The 21,393-nt window shown below is 38.7% G+C and overlaps 1 protein-coding gene across 1 annotated transcript in view; it reads left to right on the forward strand.

Moving 5' to 3' along the window:
- Positions 1-21,393, forward strand: part of arid5b (AT-rich interaction domain 5B) — a 75,014-nt gene that overhangs the window by 31,389 nt on the left and 22,232 nt on the right. Inside the window, exon 4 of the mRNA XM_085183580.1 lies at positions 1,857-2,087. Coding sequence (XP_085039706.1) covers positions 1,857-2,087 — 231 coding nt within the window. The remainder of the gene's footprint in view (positions 1-1,856; positions 2,088-21,393) is intronic.

Genomic DNA, 21,393 nt, shown 5'->3' on the forward strand with positions numbered 1-21,393 from the left:
TTTAAAAAGCAGGAAATGCTTCTCTCATGGCTTCAGCTTGGCCGATATTTACAGCAATATTTCTTTACTAAAGTGCCTTGCTTAACCCTCTCCTGCTGAATAAACATTAACCGGGCATGTAATTAGTTAAGGATTATCATATATCTGATATGTGGGTGGCAGGAGATACATTCTGTTCTAATTAAACATTAAAACTGTCATTTTAATCACTGTCAGTAACCTGTAACCTCAACACCCTAGTTGCATAACATCAACATATAAGCGATTACTCAGGCATCCTTATGAAGGAGAAATGCCATAAACACATAACAAATATAAATAAAACTCAAACCCTACATATATATGTGGGTCTAGTGGTTTCCCTTTTCCTGTAATAAGTTGTCATCTTTCTAACACAGAGCTCTGTATTTGTATGACTTTATGTTACATTTTTATCTTTCTGTGTCATTGTACACTTTCAGTTGTTTTTGTTCAACGGTGTCTTTATGGCATTTTATTAGCTGGGAATGGCATTCTGTCTGTTGCCCCGGCGCTCAGGTCGAGACTTGAATATTTAAACAACTTTTTGATGGGCTGCACTGAAATTGCATACGCACAGTCATGCACCTTCAGGGTGAATTGTGAAACCTCTGTTGAGCCTTTAACAATCATCTAGCACCATTGTCAGAAGTCGAAAGTTAAAAGCAGGCTAGTCTCTTAGTTAGGTTCTTACACGGTGCCAGTATAATATTAACTGTCCGACTGTCTATCAGCATATCTTCCTGGGATTTATGGCAGTGTATTGTATCAGCTCAGTGTGCACTTCCTGTCCTGAGGTTCTCCAAATAACAGTAGAGGTTTCTCTGCCAGTCAGTTGTCACAGGTGATAATGCATTAGTCAAACTTACACACTGTAAATGGAATGTTAATCACACAAAAGTAAAGTCTGGCTCCAGTGGGAGGGTTTGCTATTACCTGTGTGAAACAGTGAGTGTAGCTTTTGAAGCAAGGCGACAAACCGTAATTTTTTTTTTGGAGATTGTTATATAAATAACAAATTCAGACATTTATCAGCAAGTGGCTGTACACAGATACCTGCAAACACTGATTCACACCAGCCTTGTTTAAATTGCTGTTTGAGAATTCCCATCCTTGAACTTGCTTGTTAAAAGAAGGCATCTGGAGTTGTTTTGACATTCCTCTTGTCACCCAAGCAGCTATGCATGTCATGCATTTCGAACATGCCGCCCAGCAACGTCATATGTTTGCACTCATGAAAGTCATCCTGTCAATTTGCTGAAGTGTATTATTACTACAAGGAAAGGATGTGAAACTTTCATGAAGACTATTTAAAGTCACAATGAAACAGCAGCGTTAGAGAATCTTGCTTCCTTAATTCGATGCATTTCCTGATACACACAGAAATCACTGTGATGAGATATCAGCTCGCAAGGGACACCTGTCCGTCTGAAAACAGTGCAGATGTGGCACCTTTCACAAATTCTTGAAACAAAATAAAGTATGAAGTTTGTTCTGCTGGTTTACATATTGATCCTCCTTGGTTTTATTGTGAATCAAATAAAATTTCATTAGGACAAAGTTCATTAGGACAAAGTCTGAGATTACAGATAATTTCATATTCACAGCACACAGGCAGTAGATGTGCTTGAATATAAAAGTAGCCGAATAATGATCGATGAGCTAGAATGAAATCATAAAAGCCGAAGAGAAATGGAAGAGTGGATGTGTTCTGTAAAAATTAAGTGCTGCCCTTCTCTACAACTCTTAGAGGGGCACTTGAAAAAAGCAAAACAGTTACAGTTCAATGTCAAATTAAAGTATGTGTAACCTCTGTGCCTTTTTGTTGTGTTTTCCAGGCCAGGAAGAAGATGGGCGCAAGGTTTTAGTCCTCAGTTACCCTCAGTATTGTCGTTACCGTTCCGTTTTGGCACGGCTCAGAGAGCAGCCGTCCTCTCTGCTCATAGACCACACGGTGCTGGCGCTGGGCGGCATTGCTGCGTTGGATGGAAGCACGAGGATCCTGTACTGCCGGGACACCTTCGAACACCCCACCCTGCTGCAGAATGAGAGCATCTGCGACGAGTTTGGTGAGTGTGGCAGCTGGAGATTTGATTGTAGCCTTTAGATACATTATCATATTAGCTCATCTTTAATGCCAGCAGCTATTATAGTGCCAGTTTATGGAACTTTGAGTGTTGGCCCGTGAAACATCAAACTCATCATGTCCTGATCTTTGAACATACGCATGTTCTTAAAACTCATTCTCACAGTATAGTTCATCTCAAACTCCCAATTATGTCATTTTGGTTACACAGACCATTTGTTCAAGTCTGCTTTTAGTGGGAAATTGGCATTTTGGGCCAAGTAATTTAGTTCCATTGTGTGAAAATTGTGAAATGGTGAAAAAGTACTTTAGTTCATTTAATATTTTCACTTGTTAAGGGCTGCCTATCAAAACGAAGTCCATCAGAGGACAAAGAAAAACAGAGCCAGTGAATTATTCTGGTTCCCATGCCAAATACTGTTGTGCTGTGAAAAAAATATAGGATTTAATGAGCTGAGAAAAACAGCCCTGCTTGGCTTTCTGACAAGGAATTTTTCAATAGGCTGAGTGTGAACATTAAAGTGAAATCACTTGAGTTGACTTGTTGAATGTGAATTTTGAAAGTGACAAAAGCACATCTGGGGGCGTGGAGTTAAAACAAACTGAGCTTATCTTTCTGTGAATTTGCTTTCTATCTCTGCATGACGCTAACTTCCATTAACATAACAGACCCACATTTCCAAACTGTCAGTGGCTGATTTGAATGCGGGTAATGTCGGTGCCAGATTTTGGCACAAAGGAGAATAAGACCGCACCTTCGGCTCTGCTGCATTGATTCAGATCCCTTTCTCTCACATAGTACGACGTGTTAGAACACTGGAATGCTATTTAACTTTTAAATAACTAGATTTTATTTAATTTTTTTCTTGGAAATGTAAAATTAGGGCCGAGCTGGACCAATAGTTGGTGTTTGTATTGGCACAACACCCGCCAAAATCACTGGAGTGAATATCAAATAAAAAGACAAACAAACAGTTAAACGCAGCCCATTTGCCTAAACTGTCGAGCAAATCCTTAACAACGCTTTGAGTGACGTGCCATAAAGAGAGCAATCACCAGAGCCGTGTAAGTCGAGTAAATGTTAGCGAGAACATGAGTGAGACCTGTCACCGGCGCTGTCATCTTGTCAGGTTTGTGGAGTTATGCTTGAGGAGGAAAAAGCAAAACAGACGAGTGCAACTGTGCAGTTTATTATGCAATGAATTTATAAGAGTATGAATGTTTGAATGGTGCTGACAAATCAGAAATTATACTAAAAGTTCCCTTAAAAAAGCTAAAAAAGTTAAATGACAGAAAATGCGTTGCATAACCGAGATCCCTGCTGTTAGGGCGTATTCATCACATAGTATGTTGTATCCACTAATATATCACTAAAAGCTTAGTTGTTTAAGAGAGGATTGGATTATTGATACAAAAAAAAGTTTTTCAGCACCTTTTATTATACCTGTTACCTGACTTGGTTTATAATTAAATAAATATAAAAATAATAACATTTTATCTTTTTCAAAGCTGTGATTTGTCTTCATAACACGTCACTCCCTTGTTTGTTTCCTCTGTTTGCCCTTTAGTTTGAAACCAAATGTACTTTTGATCAATGCTTTTTTAGTTTACGTTACATAGTTAGAACCAAGAGAGGAATCAGGAATCACCTTTTGCTTTATGACATATTTTCAGTATATTTGCGTTTATTTAGTGTCTACTGTTCAAACATCCTCATCAGTCACACCTATGGAAAGCATTCAGCGTTTCCGGAGAAGAGTCTTGAAGTGCTGGAACATGTCTGTTTGCCATTCAATCCGCTTTCCTTGCCTCTCTTGAATCCACGTATTAAACCCCGAGTTGGTCTAAAACAAAGGATTAAAGTGATTCATCTCTCTCTATATATTTCCTCTGCTCGGTTGCTCAGCGGGCTCTTGTGCAGCATCGGTTTGACATTCACATTAACGACTCCTCTGGTCAAAAGTCATTGTTTTTCTTTTCCTGTAAATTTGCCAGTAGGTAATTGCCTTTTAAGAGAGCAGCAGAGGTGAGACCAGAAGGGAAAACGGTTTTAGGCATAGGAAAATAAGTTATGAATAGTAACGCTAACATCCTGTGGCGGCTGTTGCTCATTCACTTGGCTCAATAATACCATTCCTCTGTGAGCCACATTTAAGCTAAAGGTTTATTTTCATAGCCTAAAGGAATTCCACTTTTTTTTGACTAAGGCAACCAGATTTCTAATGTTCTTCACTTAAGGGTTTACTAGTTTTGAAGCAGAGTTTTATTTCTGCTGGAATTGCTGCTAGGAGACTTGATTGTGATTTGTTTCAAAACAGCAGAGCTAAGTAATTTTCTTCACTCTGGCAGGTGAGTTAAAGCCTCAAGGGTGTCTTACTTGTAGGCCTTAACACACACGCATGGGTTTTTGCACATATACACAGCTGCTGAGTAAAGTTCTTCTCCCATTTATAGGCTCCATATGAAAAAGCAGCTATAAACGCCATATTAAATCCACCTTTATTACGATAAATACTAGCACAGTGGACACGTAAGAAGGAATACTGTGCTGCTGTGAAATATTAAAATGTTAGAAATTGATCCGGGGAACAATTTTAGGACTTTTTCTTCCTGTGCTTCTCTCAATGCTAATTCTGACCTTTTGGATTCAGCTAAATCTGCTGTGGCAGCTGTAATAGCTGTCCATCTTGTCTAGGCTAATTCATGAAAGTGTGTCAAGCTACCTCAGGAGGTAAAGAAGACGAGAGGGCAAAAAAAAAAAGAGTTTCACTGAGCCTTTTGGTATAGAAGTGTGTGAAATGCAGCCGTCAGATGGTGGTGAAATCCAGTCTATTCTTGGCATCCTGGTTACGGATTCAACAGAGCACTACAATATGTGCATGTACAACATAATCATGTAGGGGATGATTATTTAATAAGCAGCATATGTCGTTTTATTTGAGCATGTTCAGTGCACTCTCATTCTCATTTATCTGCATTTAAAGAGATGATAATGAAACATTAGTGTACTTGGGCTGCTGTTGTCTATATAATGGCTTTCATTTCTCCTGCGTTTGCTTGGAGTTCACTAAGATGCGGAGATGGTGCAGAGTTATTCCTGGTGTATTAACGACATTAATCTGCAACGTTCTTCATCTTGACTCAATCCAAGCTCGTGTTTTTTTGTTTTTTTTTTCATCCACATCACTACCAGTGTCCCTGCTTTTGAGCCAGCTCGAGCAAAACCGGGGTTGCGTCAGTTACCAGATCTTTAGTCCTGTGATCCATATTCATGTTCAGCATCGCCTGTCACCCCTGCAGCTGCTTTCCTCGCAGGGAATGACACAGATTTTGTTTATAATTATCATGCATTCTCTGCCAACGTGGATTGATTATACCCATGCTACTTTGTGTCCCCAATTTAATTTCTTGCCAGGAGGAATGTAATATTAACACTGCACAGTCGTACAACAGGAAATTTAAGTTATGCATTACACCTTGCCAGTGCAGATATTTTTACTTATTGTGTGCTTACTGACACACTCAAAGAAAAACGATCTCTTATATAAAGCTAAGAGTAATGACAGGCTGTGCTGGAATAAAATGCCTTGAGAAAAAGCCATAAATAGCGCTGAATGACAGATGACAAGGGTCAGGTATTTGTTATTAGCTGTCCTGGTTATGTTGAGTATTACTCACATTAATTTGGCAGGGACGCAGTATGTGCTACAAGGCAATAACATAAACATTTGTAAACTCAACCTAGAGGTGCTGTATATGATATATTTAAACAAGATGGCCGTCTGTTTTGGAAAATATTACAAGCACCATTTTTTCCCGGTTTCTCGGATTCTCAAGTTATGCTCCCAAACTGCTGACCTTCCTCTCTGCTCCCTTCTCCACCCCCCACCCCCCCACCTCCAGAAACCTAACACTCCTGGTGTGCACATTGCTTAAATCAACAGTATTCTGAGAGTTAGTGAGGCAATCACTTTTTTGAGGCAAAGCAGTTGAGAGGAGTTACCCTCTTCCTCCTCCTTCTCTGGCTTGCTCGCATTTATCCTATATGCTCCAGGTTTTGGCACAGAATCTATGTATTTTATTATCAGCTTTGTTTTTCTTTGAAATACATCTCACTCATTGCTGATTTGATTTTTATCAAAAAGAAACATTTTCATTGCGATCCTTTGGAATTCTTTTTTCTTTTTTTTTGTAATCCTCCAGGGTGGGAGGAGTATAAAAAAACAATTTATTGCTTCAATATATTAATGCTGTCCAGACGCACCAATCACACACAATATTTTACAATCTATTTTTGTACTGCGGTGCATGAGCGCTGGTTTAATGCATCTGTGGCTGAATTTAGTTGAGCTTTGTGTGCTTTTAAGAGGTTTTTCTGCATGTCAGAGTCAGCGGTGTCTGTGTTTGACAGGAAAAAAAGAAACATTTGAACTGAACTGATGCTGACATAGACGGAGGGGAAAATAAACGAGTGAATCTATAGTAAGTAAACAGCCTAAAATCCTGAACCTGTGCTTTTTGAGATACAATCTTTGAAAACATTGAGTCCTTCTAGCTTGATTGGGCTGGGTCACTAGATGAACATACAGCATGATGTCATTGTTTCCACAACTTGAACCACTTTCTCGCTGCTCTTTAAACATGAAATCTGATTAGATGAAATATGCATATGCCAATATCGTCCCACGACAGCTCCGTCTGTCAATGTAATAGGCAAATTGCTTGCTAAGCTCATGTTTTCCTATCTCCTCTGCAGATTTGTGTTAACCACGGCCCATGAATTTTTCATTGTCCATATGTCATGGTATACAGAGGCCGTAGAGGAGGATTTTAGAGGAGAACAGAGCACATGCTGTGGCTGTATAGTCACATTTCATAATCAGGACATGAACTGTATATAAAAACAAAGTGAACATCTGGTGAAAGATCACTTACACATGACAACGCACATTGCAATGTCCTTGTGTAAGATGTGAAAGTTGTATATTTTTACTTTATTAGCACCTAAATTACTCACATATAGCTTTAATATATACTAGGCTTGTGTTTCATCGTATCTAATGTGTATGGTATGCACGGCAGAATAAATGCCACTGTGCTATTTTAACTAAAACCACTTTCCTCCACTGGCATCGGTAGCATTAGCGCTTCTCTGTCGTGTAAGGCACAATTTTTTGTATTATCCCTCTTATGTCATCAGCAACACAGCAGCTCTACATATATGGCTTTGCATTACTACTTATCTATTAATAGCAAAATGTAACATAGATAAATAAGTATCTAGCTTTGGGGAACAAGCCTAGCTGTTATTTCCAGTGCAAACGGTTTGTCAGCGAAGGAGCTGATGGAGGATATTTGGAGAAAAAAGGACATTCATGTCTTATTTCAGCATTATACCAAGTCATTTGCTTACTTGTTTTTGAATGCATCAATGACATATAGTTCAAAGCACATCATAACCACTGAGCATGGGGGCGGTCCTTGTTTTGTGCCCTGGGTTTGCCCCTACACTCATGCTACTTCTGACTCTTATATGTGGTGAAGATTTACGCATAATGAGTGGGAAACTGTCACCTGCTCCTCATAGTCTAATGTTTATATTTTAATGTAGTCAGTAATTTTCCACAAAGATGATAGAAATGCACATCAATCAAATGCTGAATGGTTGATAAACAGCAAAGGGCTGCTATCATTTCAGCGGAAATCCTCGTAAGCTGTTAATCTGTCATGAAATATGAGGTCTGTATCAACAGACATATACTGACAAAACATAAATTTGATCTCAATGCAGTGACAATGAAAATTGGTTTGTAGAAGCATAAAATTTCTTTTATGCAGTTGATCCTATAGTGAAATATTTAGTCACCATCTCATTTTCATGCTGTCATCACATGTTATTGCAGCTGCAAGGAGTGATTGTCTGGAAATCTCCCCTTTTTGCTGCATTTATGGAAACTCTGACATCCAAGATTTCAAAGTTACCTGCCTTAAACTATTTTAAATCAGTCTAAGTTCTTATTATGCTTTTCCCTCTGCGGTTTTTTCCAGGTGAACTTTTCCTGTCAGCACATTGTAATTTTTGAATGGAGTGTTTTAAGAGGGGGCAGAGTCTCACACATTGGATGTCGTAGCGTCTTTGAACGCATCACAAAAGAATGACTTCAGACTGGCTCCTACTTGTAATAGCAGAACCACAAGATGTTAACAGTGGAAAAAAAAAAAATAATAAAGTGATGAAATGCTCAGTGCAAATGATTGCCAATAACAAGTATGTTGCAACATGTATGTGCAATTGTCTTCATGTTGACAGCTTCCAGGAATTAAAGGGAAAAATCTGGTAAATAAATTATATTTAATGCACACATGAAAAAGCACCTCCTCGAGCTCTTCTAAGTTTATAAACGATTTATTTTTAACTTTTTTTTCTTTATTACGTTACACTTGAGCTGAGGAGGTTAGCTTGACCTCATTCGTAATGGCTCAATTGATAAATCAGTTTATCGTGAGTCAAATGTGATAAAAACAACACACTGAGAGTCAGATTTTCATAAACGCCAGATGTGAGATGTGATACAACTTCTGAATTTCCCTAATAAAAATGTACAGAATAGCATGTTGCAACCTGGGGTGAGCAAGACTGACTCATACGTGTAACTGAAAACGCTGTTTACAGAGTCAGACTCCGGTGTGGAAACACGTCCTGAATGCAGCCTTTTAGTCAGGTTTAAGTGTTCAATATCTCTGTGTAGGTGGAGACTTGTTGCCGGCTGTTTCCCTAAAAAAGGCTTGTGTAACTTTTAGTGACGTCAAAAATCATTGTTGCACCGCTGATTCATGACAGCAGCAAAGTCAGGATTATACACTATGCGGTGAATGTGATTGATGTTTCCAGATTTTTTTTTCTTTTCTTTTTTTTGTTCAAAGTGACCCAGATGTTTCTTGGAAAGGAGAGTGCTTAAACAGAGGCGGTGCTGGCTGCAGTTTTAGACATTTGTTTACAAATGTGTTAATTTTCTTTCTTATGAATATGCAACTATTTACTAAAAAGAAAATACAAAGAGAGGCGATAACTTGTCCTGTTTTCCTTTTCTTTGTTTGTTTGTTTGTTTGTAGATTTGAGAATTAATTTGAATGCCTTAAACACAGTAGCGTATAAACAAGGAAAAGAAAAAGAGAACAAAGATGAAAGTATCTATTGGTCTATTTTGTTATGAGAATGATGATTATTTATAATCACCACGGCCTAATGCTGTGTAGCTTTCCAGAATGATAAAGTCCCTATGATTGGGCTCATTGGCTGACTCGATCCCATCAAGTGTAACTAGAGCGTGATCTATTAGAATACATATGTTTTATTGATGTATGGGCTTCGTGTTTATCCTGGCATTCATTTATTTATAGGTCGATGCTACGATTTTTTTTTTCCTCCAGTAATGAATAGGATAAGCCTTGAAGCTTATCCACTGCTCCCTTTCATCTCTCCCTCTCTTTCTCCCTCCCCCCTTCCCTCCCTCTGTCTATCTCACTCTCCCTCCCTCCAAAAGCCAAATTGAAATACTGTATTTTTTTTTTTTGAGCTCCACTCCTACTGAGTTGTTGCTGCAGTCTGTCAGTATCAATGATGTGGAAGCGTTTGAACGTTATCCCGTTTTTAGCAAATCCTCCACATTATGTAACTTTGACTCTGTTTTACATTTGCCACTCTTGGAACAACAGGGGTGTGTGTATTTGGGGCAGTCCCTCTGCGTCCTCTTAACATTTCTTTGCAAAAAGGGATTTATTTTTTAATTTCCTCTCCTGGAACAATGGCCATTAAGAGCTCTTGCCAACACTTTGGCACAGTAAAAAGCTGAGGTGACATGTTCACTTGTCAGATATTTACAGCTTTTATTGTGCTGTAGTGTTTTTGTCCTGACAGAAAAACTGCATTATGACTTATTACAGTTTAAATCAACACAGAGAGACCAGAAAGACATTGTGCCTTGCTGGATTTGAGCCAGTATCACTTCTTTTTTTTAATATATACCATGCATAAAATTTATGCTGTGCATATGGGTCCTGAGATAAATCAAATTATTTGGTTCACCGGGGTCAGAGGTCATTGCATTCCTCAGCATATGTGTCAGTCAGGGGCGCTGGGTTAAGATTAAACCCACTGTTAATAAGTACTTAACAGGTGACGCTGCCATCATGAGGCAATCACATGAGGTGGATAAAATGAAAGAGAAAAAGGAAAGAGTGAAGGAAGAAATGAGAAGGAAAGAGTTTCTTCCTGTAATTACGGCTTATTTTGACTATAAATTAAGTTTGTGAGATTTCCCTTGTAAAACATGTAACACTGTAACATAATTTCCTATTTACTTTGTAAATGGAAAGCTTGAGTCGACAGCCTTTATGAGTTTGCGCAGTGCTAAAGTACACACATTCACACCCCTGTTGAAACACACACCCCAATGAATCCGATGAGAATGATTTCATAATCCATCGCAATAATAAACTTCTTTGAACTGTTTAATTGGCTCTTCCTGGAACGGCACGGCTTCGCTTCATTTGATCTGATGAAAGAGTAATGTTGCTTCTCCCCAGGGGGAGCATGCACAACGGCGCACAAATAATGAATTAAGAACACTACTCCTTTTTTTTCCAAAATGACTGCCATAATAAAGCAGGAAAATTCACATTGCACTTACACCAGTTTCCCCTGAATTGCTTTTATGTTTACTTGCTTATGTATTTAATTTTCAGAGCTGGCTTTAAGTAAAAATAATTCCAGATTTCTAAAGGGTAATGGATTGAGTTCACATGAAAAGTGTCATCTGAAGGAACCACTGTCGATAGAAATGCTTGGAAATGCTCCAGAAACATTCCTCATGTGTGATTCTGCGAAAAGTCACACTTGCACTGTTCTGGGAATGAATAGCCCGTGTAGCAAGTAGTGACATTTGATTTAAAGGCATGCAGTGCATGTAAAGGGGGGGAACTGAAGTAGGCTATGCAAAAGAGAGAATGAAATATGTAAAATTTAAACTGACAAAGTCATGACGGTTTGGGAGAATGTCCTCTCTCCTAGGCTGAGGAATATGAATAGTGACAGTCTGAATAGAGAGTCTGTGTACAGCAACAGTATGGTTGCAGAAATGAGCTCATTACTGGCAAATACACACACACATAGACACATTTTCTTTTTTCATTACTATGGTGAGAATATTCCATTTACATCTGCTAATTGTAACCCCTAAAATGCCAAAACACAAGACAGGGAAATTGGTGTACCACCAAAACCCATAACCTTAACTGAATTAATTTTCCTCAGTTTTATCCCCTAAAAATCTCCTGAGACTTGTCAGGAAATCTTTAACACACACACACACACACACACATTGAGCCCTCATGCAAGCCAAGAGAACGATTTACATGATTTTATAAGTGTGAGATAAAAATATGGGAGAGTATTTTTAATGTCCTGGTAAACACACACTTAGAGGGATGTGGGCTTGTCTCCATGGCAACACTAGTCAGAGCGTGCCCGGCCTAGCGTTTTTGACAGTTTCTTCTGATGATGATTGATAATTACTACCTGACTTGTTGTCCCCATCTCCGCAAACATATGGCGAGATCTGCCCTCCGCCATATATCTGCCAAAATGTTCTTTTTTCTGATAATAGCTTTTTAATGTTGCGTTTTGTTGTGTATGCATAGCAGCCCCCCACCACCACCACACACACACACACACGCACCCCCTCCCAACCCCACCCCTTTGTAATTACATTTGCCACCGCTCACATACTTATTAGAGAAAGGAAAGAGAAATAGATAGGAGAAGCAGGAGAGTGGGAGAAAGTCAAAAACAGGCAGCAGAAGGAGGGGGGGACAAAATTAATTTAACTTTGAATTGATGTGTTCTGCGCACTGCTGCTGGATTTAAATTTGACAAATTGTCAGGATTAACAGAAAGAAAGAGCATTTTACAGTATAGTCACATATTAGAAAATAAACACCAGATAATAGCCAGTGTGGTGGGCTGTAGTTTGAAATGGCAAGCGAGACTCTTTATTCCATATCTGTGTGCGCGGTATTTTATTATGCAGTGTGTTTGCATGCGTAAAGCTCATATTTAGATGCAATTGGAGGCAATCTTGTTATATTCACAGAGGCCATAGAGGAGGATATCAATCTATAAACATGATTTATCTACTGTGCACTGTCTAAAAAGGCATTAGCATAGGCCCTCTGTTGTGGATCTTATTACCTGACTGTATCCTGAAACCACAGACTAACCCTGCAGACCTGACCAGCATTTAAAACATCAGCTAAATTCAGATTAAACACTGCACTCTTCCTTTTAAGCTTTTAGTAAATTGCACCTACATAGACAATATTTTAAAAAAATGAGTTTATGTGACAAAAAGATGACAACTATTTCTTTTTGATGAAACATGCTGACCCGAGCTGCTTCTCGGTAGGTGTAGGATGCTTCATAGAACATTTTATTTCTAATTTTCTCTTCCATTTAATTGGCCTTCATAACCTCTACTTCCAGGAACAGGAACATTATCAGCATCTGATTATGTCTTGTCATGTTCTGCAGGCTAAATCAGATAAACACAAGTATCTGATTTAACACGTTTGTAGTTACAGATATTGTAGTTCACTTATATCTGGCTGGCTCATATAATGTGTGGCTCACCTGCAGCAGGCAAAAGCAGGGCACTCTGCAGAAACCGAAGTCATTTCTAATACTGTGTGATTGAGGTCTGCCACAGGCTATGGCAACAGACAGGCTCTGTGAAGGAGATAATGATGCATACACACACAGCTGTCAGTCAGCCAGCTAAGGGGAATCGTCTTTGAGGGAAATAAAAACAGACTGTAGCCGATATAATGCGGTGTTTGTATAGGAAATGATAGGATTGGGGAAATAGACTGGAACGGGATGTCAGAGTTGTTGGAAACGAAGAGGAGGTCTGGTAAAAATCTCACACGGATTCCCATCTTTGCATTGTGAATATATTAACGTAATCACACTAACATTAAGTGCACATTAGAGAGAGCAAGTCTGATTTTTCTCTGACCACTAGTGGTACCAAACCATGCAGGTAGCTGGGTGTTGCTCCCCAGCCCATAACAACACAGAAAAATGAAAAGTATGAAAAATAGTCTGAACTGGGAGTCTTCCAGCCATGGCTGTGTATTCTTGGGATAATTGGCAGACCAACTGTGGGATAAGTTCCAGTGAAAACTTGTTTTGGGGCTTAGGTTGTTGCGTTAATGTTGACTCACAACAGCAAAATAAGTCACAGCATACAGTACACCCAATTCTGACAGGTTCAACAACCCACACGCCCTTTTTTATTTGTAAATTGTCTTAATTACTTTATGATCTGTAAATAGTTGTCATTATCAATAACGTGTAAAGAAAAAAAAAACTTCAGTTCTTAGAAGCCTCCATTCATCTCCTCCCTACATCGTTTCCGCCCGGACTTGTTTAAAACTCGTCCCTGACTTCTCTTTTAGTTTTCTTTTCTTTAAGTATAGATTCTAAAGATATGAACAAGATAATGAAATGAAAGAAATGGCTGCTTTTGTTTGTTCCTTCTAGCTTTTTACATTTCATATACCCCCGTCTCTGTTTAATATAATAACAACTGTCAGTGTTTGGTCAGTACACATGTGTTTGACTTGCTTCGCCAATAAAAAAAAAAAAAGATTTCCATGTTAACATTTATTCAACTGGCTATGTGAAATATGAAGAGGATTACCAGGAATGACCCACCCAGCCCTATGAGTTGTGTCTTTGCACTCACTTTATTCTACTAATTTCCCACTAAATGGCAAACATAGCTGAGCACTTAGAAGCTAAGGAGTTGGATATTTCCCTCGGAGAGTGAATATTTTACATAGATAATAATATTGACATTGTCTCCAATTTAATGTTGTTAATTTAAATCATTTTTCTATTATCCTAATAGAAAGGAGAGGATAAGTGAACCTCTTTTCACCTCCTCTGCATTAGGTTTAAAAAAAATTTACACAGACAAAAATAGAGACATCAAAAAAACCCAATAATGGGCTAAGCTTCTTTGTGTGTGTAATTTGGGCAAGCTTGCTCTTTAAAAAACGCTTCGAGCAGAGTCAATCAAGGTGCTGTTGGAAAGAAAGAGCTGTTTACAAGACGCTGTCGAGGACCTGGGGATGAGTCGGTTGTACCTCAGGGGGACTGTTGTTAGACCTCTTTTAGAAAAAGGTCGGCCTAATCCCTGCTTTTTACTCGGGCCATGCTCTAATAGCCTTGTATTACAGTGATTTTCTGCGTGTTAGTAGTCAGAACAAGTTCCTGATACAGGTACTCTCACCAAACACAGCACCAGTGAAAATTTGAAATTGTGGCTGTTGCTGCTGGGCTTTGCTGTGTTTACTGATTTTTATCTCTTTCGCTCTCCTCTCCCTCTGTTAAATTGGAAGGTGAGTTTGTTGTTGTTTTTTTAAAAGGCTTGGCACAGCTCAGATGTGTTTTTGTAATAACAGTAACGTGTAACTATTATCATACCTAGGAAGAAGCCAAATAATTCTTCCTCATTAAATTCAGAATAGCTTTCAGGCACAGCAGTATTAAAATATCTTCTTATGCTGCAGATGCATTCATAGTCAAAAACAGGCAATAGCGGTGATGAAAATATTTCAGTGTTACTGATGTGAAATCCCCCTGAGGTTGACCTAGTATGAAATGTCGCACTCTTGGATTGTGTTGTGTGAAATGTTTTGCACTTTATCAATGATAATCTTCCCCTGTATATTTATGAGAAATTAATTAACACTTGTATCATCTATCAACCTACGGAGGTTTTGATGATTAATAAAAACAGTGTACTGTGTCCACCCACACACACTCGCTCGCTCTGTGGGCGCATTGTGTAATTTTTGATGATTGCAGCGATGGAGATGCTTGAAGTATTGCTGTTCATTAAAGGTTTTGTGTGTCTGTCTGTGTGTGTATGGGTCTCAAATGACTCTGAGCAGAAACGTGCCTCAAGCGCAGGAACAGAGGAATAGCTCTGCTGTCAGATGTGACAAAGTGAGAATTACGAGCATGTCAAAAGTGCCTGATGTTAGTATGCGAAAGGTGACGGCAGCTTCAGTCGCGGCATAATCGCGGCGAGGAGGAGGCATCTAATGCTGCTTTACATGACGAAAATCAAGAGAGCTGTATTGGTTTCGGTCATGATATTGTGAAATCTGTGTTGGGTTAGTTTGCTTGGTTGCCTCATAACACAAAGAATGTTTGTAAAAGTATTCCGATCCTTTCTTCCCTTTGTTGATGCTTCGCTCTGTTATACCATCACTTTTAAATTATGGTCATAGTGTAAGATAACTGGTAGGACTGCTTGTGTTTTCTGAATCTCTGCACACTGCAAGTGCAAAGTCACTTACAGTCCATACACACGGGCAAAACAGGCACAATTAGGAATTAAAGATAGAAATCTGAATTTCCTTTTTTTTCTAATAGGAGTGTGTGGGTATAATTAAAGCCAGCTCTGATGAAGGGCACTGTTGAGAGAGATTTAAGCGAGTCTTTTAAACCAAAACAGTGAGTGTGGGTGGAGAATGTGTGTTTTTTAAGTATCCAGTGGTATTCGGTAAAAAACAAATCTATCACATCCTGATTTACTGCCAGCTTGAAAGGCAAATAACTGTTGTTTTAATTTGTGGTAAGCAGCAGCGACCTGTGCAGTAGGTTGTAGTACAAATGTGCTTAGGTGTTGTGTATTGCATTCCCCTTGAGAACCTTTTGATTAAAATTGCTGGCAATATGTGTCATAAATACCAAAAGAGCAGTAGACCAGGTATTGACTCAGAGATGAGCCTGAGAAAGAAACATTAGCCCAGACGTGCTTTTTCCATGAAAGTGTGGTCAGAAACATCCAGTCCTTGAGAACAAGTATTTGAAATTCCTCCAAACTCTGAGATCTTTGACGTACATATAGTGAAGACACATGGTTGCCTGTCATCACTGGCTGCGGAATCAGTCTGGTACTGTTGGTTTGTTGCTTTGGAGCCTGCCTTGTCACTTCATTGTACCTCCAGTGGAGTTAAAATGTTCCACCAAAGTGCAATATCACTTCGCTGATCACACATTTAATGCTCCACTGCGCTACAGATTAAAGTCTGTGTCTAAAGCGTTGTATCAGAGGGCACTTTGTATCATGATTTGTCATGTGTTATTCATTACTTGTCAGGGTTTTTTTAACCTTTGGTTATTTTGTTTGCATTGTGACAGCTGCTATTATTGTTCCTTATGAGTCATATTTAGTTTTATTCTATTTTTTATTTTTTTTTGTTTAATTCTCTAAGTCTGCTTCTGTTTTCCGTTTGAAAAACTTCCCCTTTTTCCAGTGGCATCTTTTTATGCATACATGGAAATACAGCTGCTCGGTTCTCAAAGAGTCTCTCCCGGTGCTTTATGTTGTATAACTTGCGGTAAATTTCCGATGCGCCACTGTAAGCTTGTATAGCAGACCTGAGCGACCTCCTTTGTCTGAGTGTGGGCGTATTCACAGGTTTAGTTTCATTTACAAATCCTTCCCTGAGGAGGACTGCTTCTCACCTGCACAGATAGATCTCTTCTCTGTCTCACAACTTTACAGTGTGTTTAGTTAAAAAAAAAAAACCTTACATTTACTGAACCTTCAGCATGTAACTCATCAGGGAGTTACTTATTGAACTAATTGACCTAGAGGATCTCTCTTTGGAGAATACACATTGATTGTAAGCTCTGGAACATAACTCCACTCGTCAATATCTCTGCGCTGCTAAACTGACTTGAGTGGTTATGCTATATTTGCTCTAAAGATCCGCGTGTGCTTGGAGGTTTATCAACAGGATGTTACATAATTTTATTTTGGTTTGCTGTGCTTCTGTGGTTTTGTTTGTTTGTTTTCTTTGGTTTTTTTATCAAGAATTCTGTCCATAAATGGTGTTAATTATAATTTCAAAATTAAATTTTGCCATGTTCTATCCAGGGGGACATACTGTACTGTACAAGCAAGGCCTTGTATTGCAACATGAATGTTACCTTTGGCTGCGAGCTATTCTGATAATTGCTGAGTGGGTGTCAGACCTTTAGTGAATTTGCAACCAAGTAAGACAACAAAATATGTCAAAACATGTTCTTCTGGTGCTTGTTCTTGAAATACCACACTCATCCTCGCTCTCCTCTTTGTTTGAACTTGAACCCCATTAGCTGAAGTTAGATGTAGTTGAAGTTCAACTGTAGAATTAAGGATGTGCGCAGAAGCATGAGTGGGAGTCTGGTTTCATGAAAGCGTAGATGGGGCATTCTTCCCCAAATGCACTTTGTCTGGGGGATAAAAACTCTCATATGTTCCTCTTTCAAATGTGATGAGTCAGAACAGTCATCATTTCAGGAGGGAAATTATCATTTAACTTGTCTACAGTTGAAAAAAAATGTTATTTATCGAGCTGAATAAGGTTATCATAGTTAACCTGAAACTGGGTGTAAAATACACTGAAATAAAAAGAAACAATAGGTGACTGTTGGTCATGAATGCTCCTCTAAAAAATCCCTGCATTGTAATAATTAAAAGGATTAACACTCAAGCAAAAAAAAAACAAAAACAAAAACATTTATAGCACTTAAAAGTGAACTGAACACAAAAATCCACAGATAAGTGTTTAGTTTGTCATTTGAAACTTTGTAGCATTTCTGAACAGTTTTTACTAATGATTTTTTCAGCTTGACCTTTGTAAATGTCAATAAAATGAATGCTCAACATTTATAGCATCCTCGTTGTATATTTGCATAATAAGATTACAAGGATGATTGTAAATTAACGTAAGTCTACCACACTGTGTAGTTCCCCGAGGCAGTTACAGTGGTGCTTACAACATGTTGTATAAGGAGTTTTTGGTCATTAAGAAAAACAGTAGATTCAACTTTTGACTTGAAAATAGCTTCAGAGAAAAAATGCAAGGGGTGTCATGAGAAATGTAGCTTTAATATTTAAAAAATGAAGTGGTGACATTGTGTCAGTATGCATGTTATAATCTTCTTACTATAATACATGAAATCTGTTTGTTTGTTTGCCTCGCGTACAATGAGGAGTTGAGCAACCAAAATTGGCACACAGGAACATCTTCGGCCCCTGGAGGTTCTTATCTATATCAGATAATATCATGTCATCATGTTGCCTAGCAACTACCTACAAATGGGCTAAAATGACCCATTTGAAGCTTTATGCAACTGTAACACCTCAGAAAAGCAGTCTATCATTCTTTTTTCATGACGGTAACATCTCAATTATTCCCACAAAAACTTTCATAATGCAGGCTCTATTATGTCGTCATCTTGCCTAGCAACCACCTAACAATGGAATAATGTCACAGGCTAAACAATACAATAACATGGGAATGTACTAGTGTTAGAAAACAAAGGCGTGAGTAACTCCCACTCTTTCTGTATGACTGCACATTTATGGTAATACAATCAAGATTCTCATTAAAGAATAACCTTAATTTATGGGATTAGATGCTTTCTGCCACCTTTGTGTACTTTTCTAGCCTAATCAAACTTTATTGTAAATATTTTTTACCATGATAATAGCAAGTTAAAGATCTAGTCTGTACCAAACTTTTTGCAGTTGTCGAGGACTTTCAGTCAAAATTATTGCTATCCATGTGAACCTTTAACAAGCTTTAAAAATTTCCTCTGTTTAGCTGTTTTGTCTTGTTTCATCTGTGCCAAAGTGGTGAACTGATCTTTCAGCTGACCAAAATTGCCATTCTTTTAACCGATATTGCTGGTGTGGCTAAAATTAGGAAACCGCTGCACACATCTGTAGTTGTGAGTGATTATTTCTGTCATAAGTGTTACTCCAAAGTGCCAAATGAAAGGATGAGTTGGCCACTAATCCTGTAAAGCACATCAAAGTGTTTTTCTATCCTCTAAGCCTTTAATTTCAGTTTGCCAAACAAATACAAAAACAGGCACAACACAATTATTTGGCCCATGCAGCCCATCAGCGTGATCATTTGTCCAACTACTTTAAAGAGGATCTGTGAAGCCACCCTCCTGTTCATTAAGTGAGCATGCAGATATTGCACTTTTTCAGTCAGCTATGTGAGCTTTATCAACTGAGACATCCATCACTTGAATTCTCCAGTTGGCTTGATATGTCTCTCTACTCACAGCAGCCGCTCAATCAATCAGTCCATTTTGTTGTGGTTCCCTGTGGCTCGCCTCTGTTGATGCATAGAACCGTCAGAACCCTTCCTGAGCTGTCTCTAATGAGTTTTTCATTATCATTGACATCAGCTGAATAGCAATGAAACAGAGGTGCCAGGGCTGTGTCTAATTGAATCTGAGGGGGTAGAAATTATTAGACAAAGCAATGTTTTAAAGCTGTTAAAAGCATTCAGCTGCATCCTGAGATCAAGTGTTCATCCTGTGCTTCTCTGTGCTGAAGTCATTGTGACTTTCGTGGCTCATGATGGGAATAACTCTTATCCATATATATGAATTTAGTCTCTTTTTTTTTTTTTTGTTTTACTATAACACCAGTGCCTGGTGATGGTGTATGTGTGTGTCTGCATGTGTTAGTAGTATGCCTTAGGGCTTTATGGGGGACTAGGAAAGAGTCCTCTGGTCACTTCAGTGCATGTCTCCAAGTCATGTCAGTGTCCCAAATAAGCAGAAAGCCACAAAGTAAGAAATTATTAACTTAAGGGGAAGCTTGGTCAGTATCCATTTTTGGTGTATGATTATAAGGTCCATATTTGGCTTGCAGAGGGGAAGTATCAAGTGTGCTTAAAAGATCTCGTTCTTTTCTAGTACATTGACAAAAACACTTAATGCCCACGGAGTGTTAAAAATACCACGTCTCCCAGGGTGCTGTAGAATCATCGTCTTGTGATGTTGGCTTTGTTTTTCTACAGACTATAAATGTCTGTGTTTTCATTCGACAAAATCGATCTGCACAGAGTCAGTCCACGTTTTATTTTCTTTGTGTTATTCTAAAGCCGATGACTCCTCCCTTACGCAACACTGCCACGAGGAGAGCAGATCAGCGCTTCTTCTGCAGCACAGAAAAATTGCCTTTACTTGACCTTGTGTGCTTGTTTCTGTATATTTACAAAAGTACATGAATGCACCATTTAACCCCTATCTGCAGCATCTGCCTGGCTGGTTTAAATGTGTTCTGTTTGGCCTCTGTCAATAAGTCACTGAATTCAGATTCACTCGCTGCCCTGTTGCAGAGTGTTCTGCAGCAGCGTTTTGCAGTAATTGCAGCTTTTTCTTACGCAGCAGTATTTGACTTGATGAAAAATGTAAACAGACAGGCAGGTTATGTAACTCAGTGTATGGTGTCAGCGAGGTTAGTGATTGGACTAAAAACAGAACCACACTGAGTGTGTGACCTCACTTGGACCTGCGATGTTTGTTTAAATATAATGTCACATGTTGGAGGATAAATCTGGATTCAAACCTGCAAGCAGTCATAATAACTCCTCTTATATTTGTTCTCTATGAGATATGTTTTCTTAGTCATCTCAAGCTTTCATTTTCTTTTTTACTTTATATTTATGGCTTGTGTTGCTTACATAAAGCCTAAGCATCACAATTTGGCTGAGACGAAACATACTGTGATATTTTATGGCTTATGTCTATGTCCCTTCAAAATTAAACATAAGTAAATACAATAAGATGTGTTATCTTTCAGTATTAATGAGTAATTGGCCGAATAAAAGGAGCCGGATAAGCACCAAAGTGGATAAACAGTGGAGGGAGGAACACACCCAGCGCTTTCTAAGTAAAGATTACAGCGTTGAAAACTTGTTTTTTTAGTGCCAAAGAGATGACAAATGCACAACAAATGTCCTTGGAATTTTCCCTGTGCTGTTTCTCCGCAGCGTAGCGGTTGTGAAAATAACAACATGAAGTGATGGGTTGCTGAGTCGTGATCATTTTACCCATTTAATGACTGCCTCTTAGTTTTATTCAGCTCTGGTGTTATTGTAACATTCTCTTGATGGGAATTTGATCCGACAAAAATAATCACAGAGTCCTTTTGGCAGAGAACAACCTTGGATGTGATTTAATTGTCATTGCAGATGGAAAGAAAGAATGTCGACGCTGAGAAATACATGACTGAACTTAGATTATTTGAAGTTTTTCTTTCCCTCTCCTTTGAGCTTATCTCTGTTTGTGTTGCTGCGAGGAGGCAAGTCACTCTGCCAAAAAGTTACATTACAATTGCGGGTTGACATAAACGTGG

This window comes from Neolamprologus multifasciatus, chromosome 13 (assembly GCF_963576455.1).
Source record: "Neolamprologus multifasciatus chromosome 13, fNeoMul1.2, whole genome shotgun sequence".
Classification (NCBI taxonomy): domain Eukaryota; kingdom Metazoa; phylum Chordata; class Actinopteri; order Cichliformes; family Cichlidae; genus Neolamprologus; species Neolamprologus multifasciatus.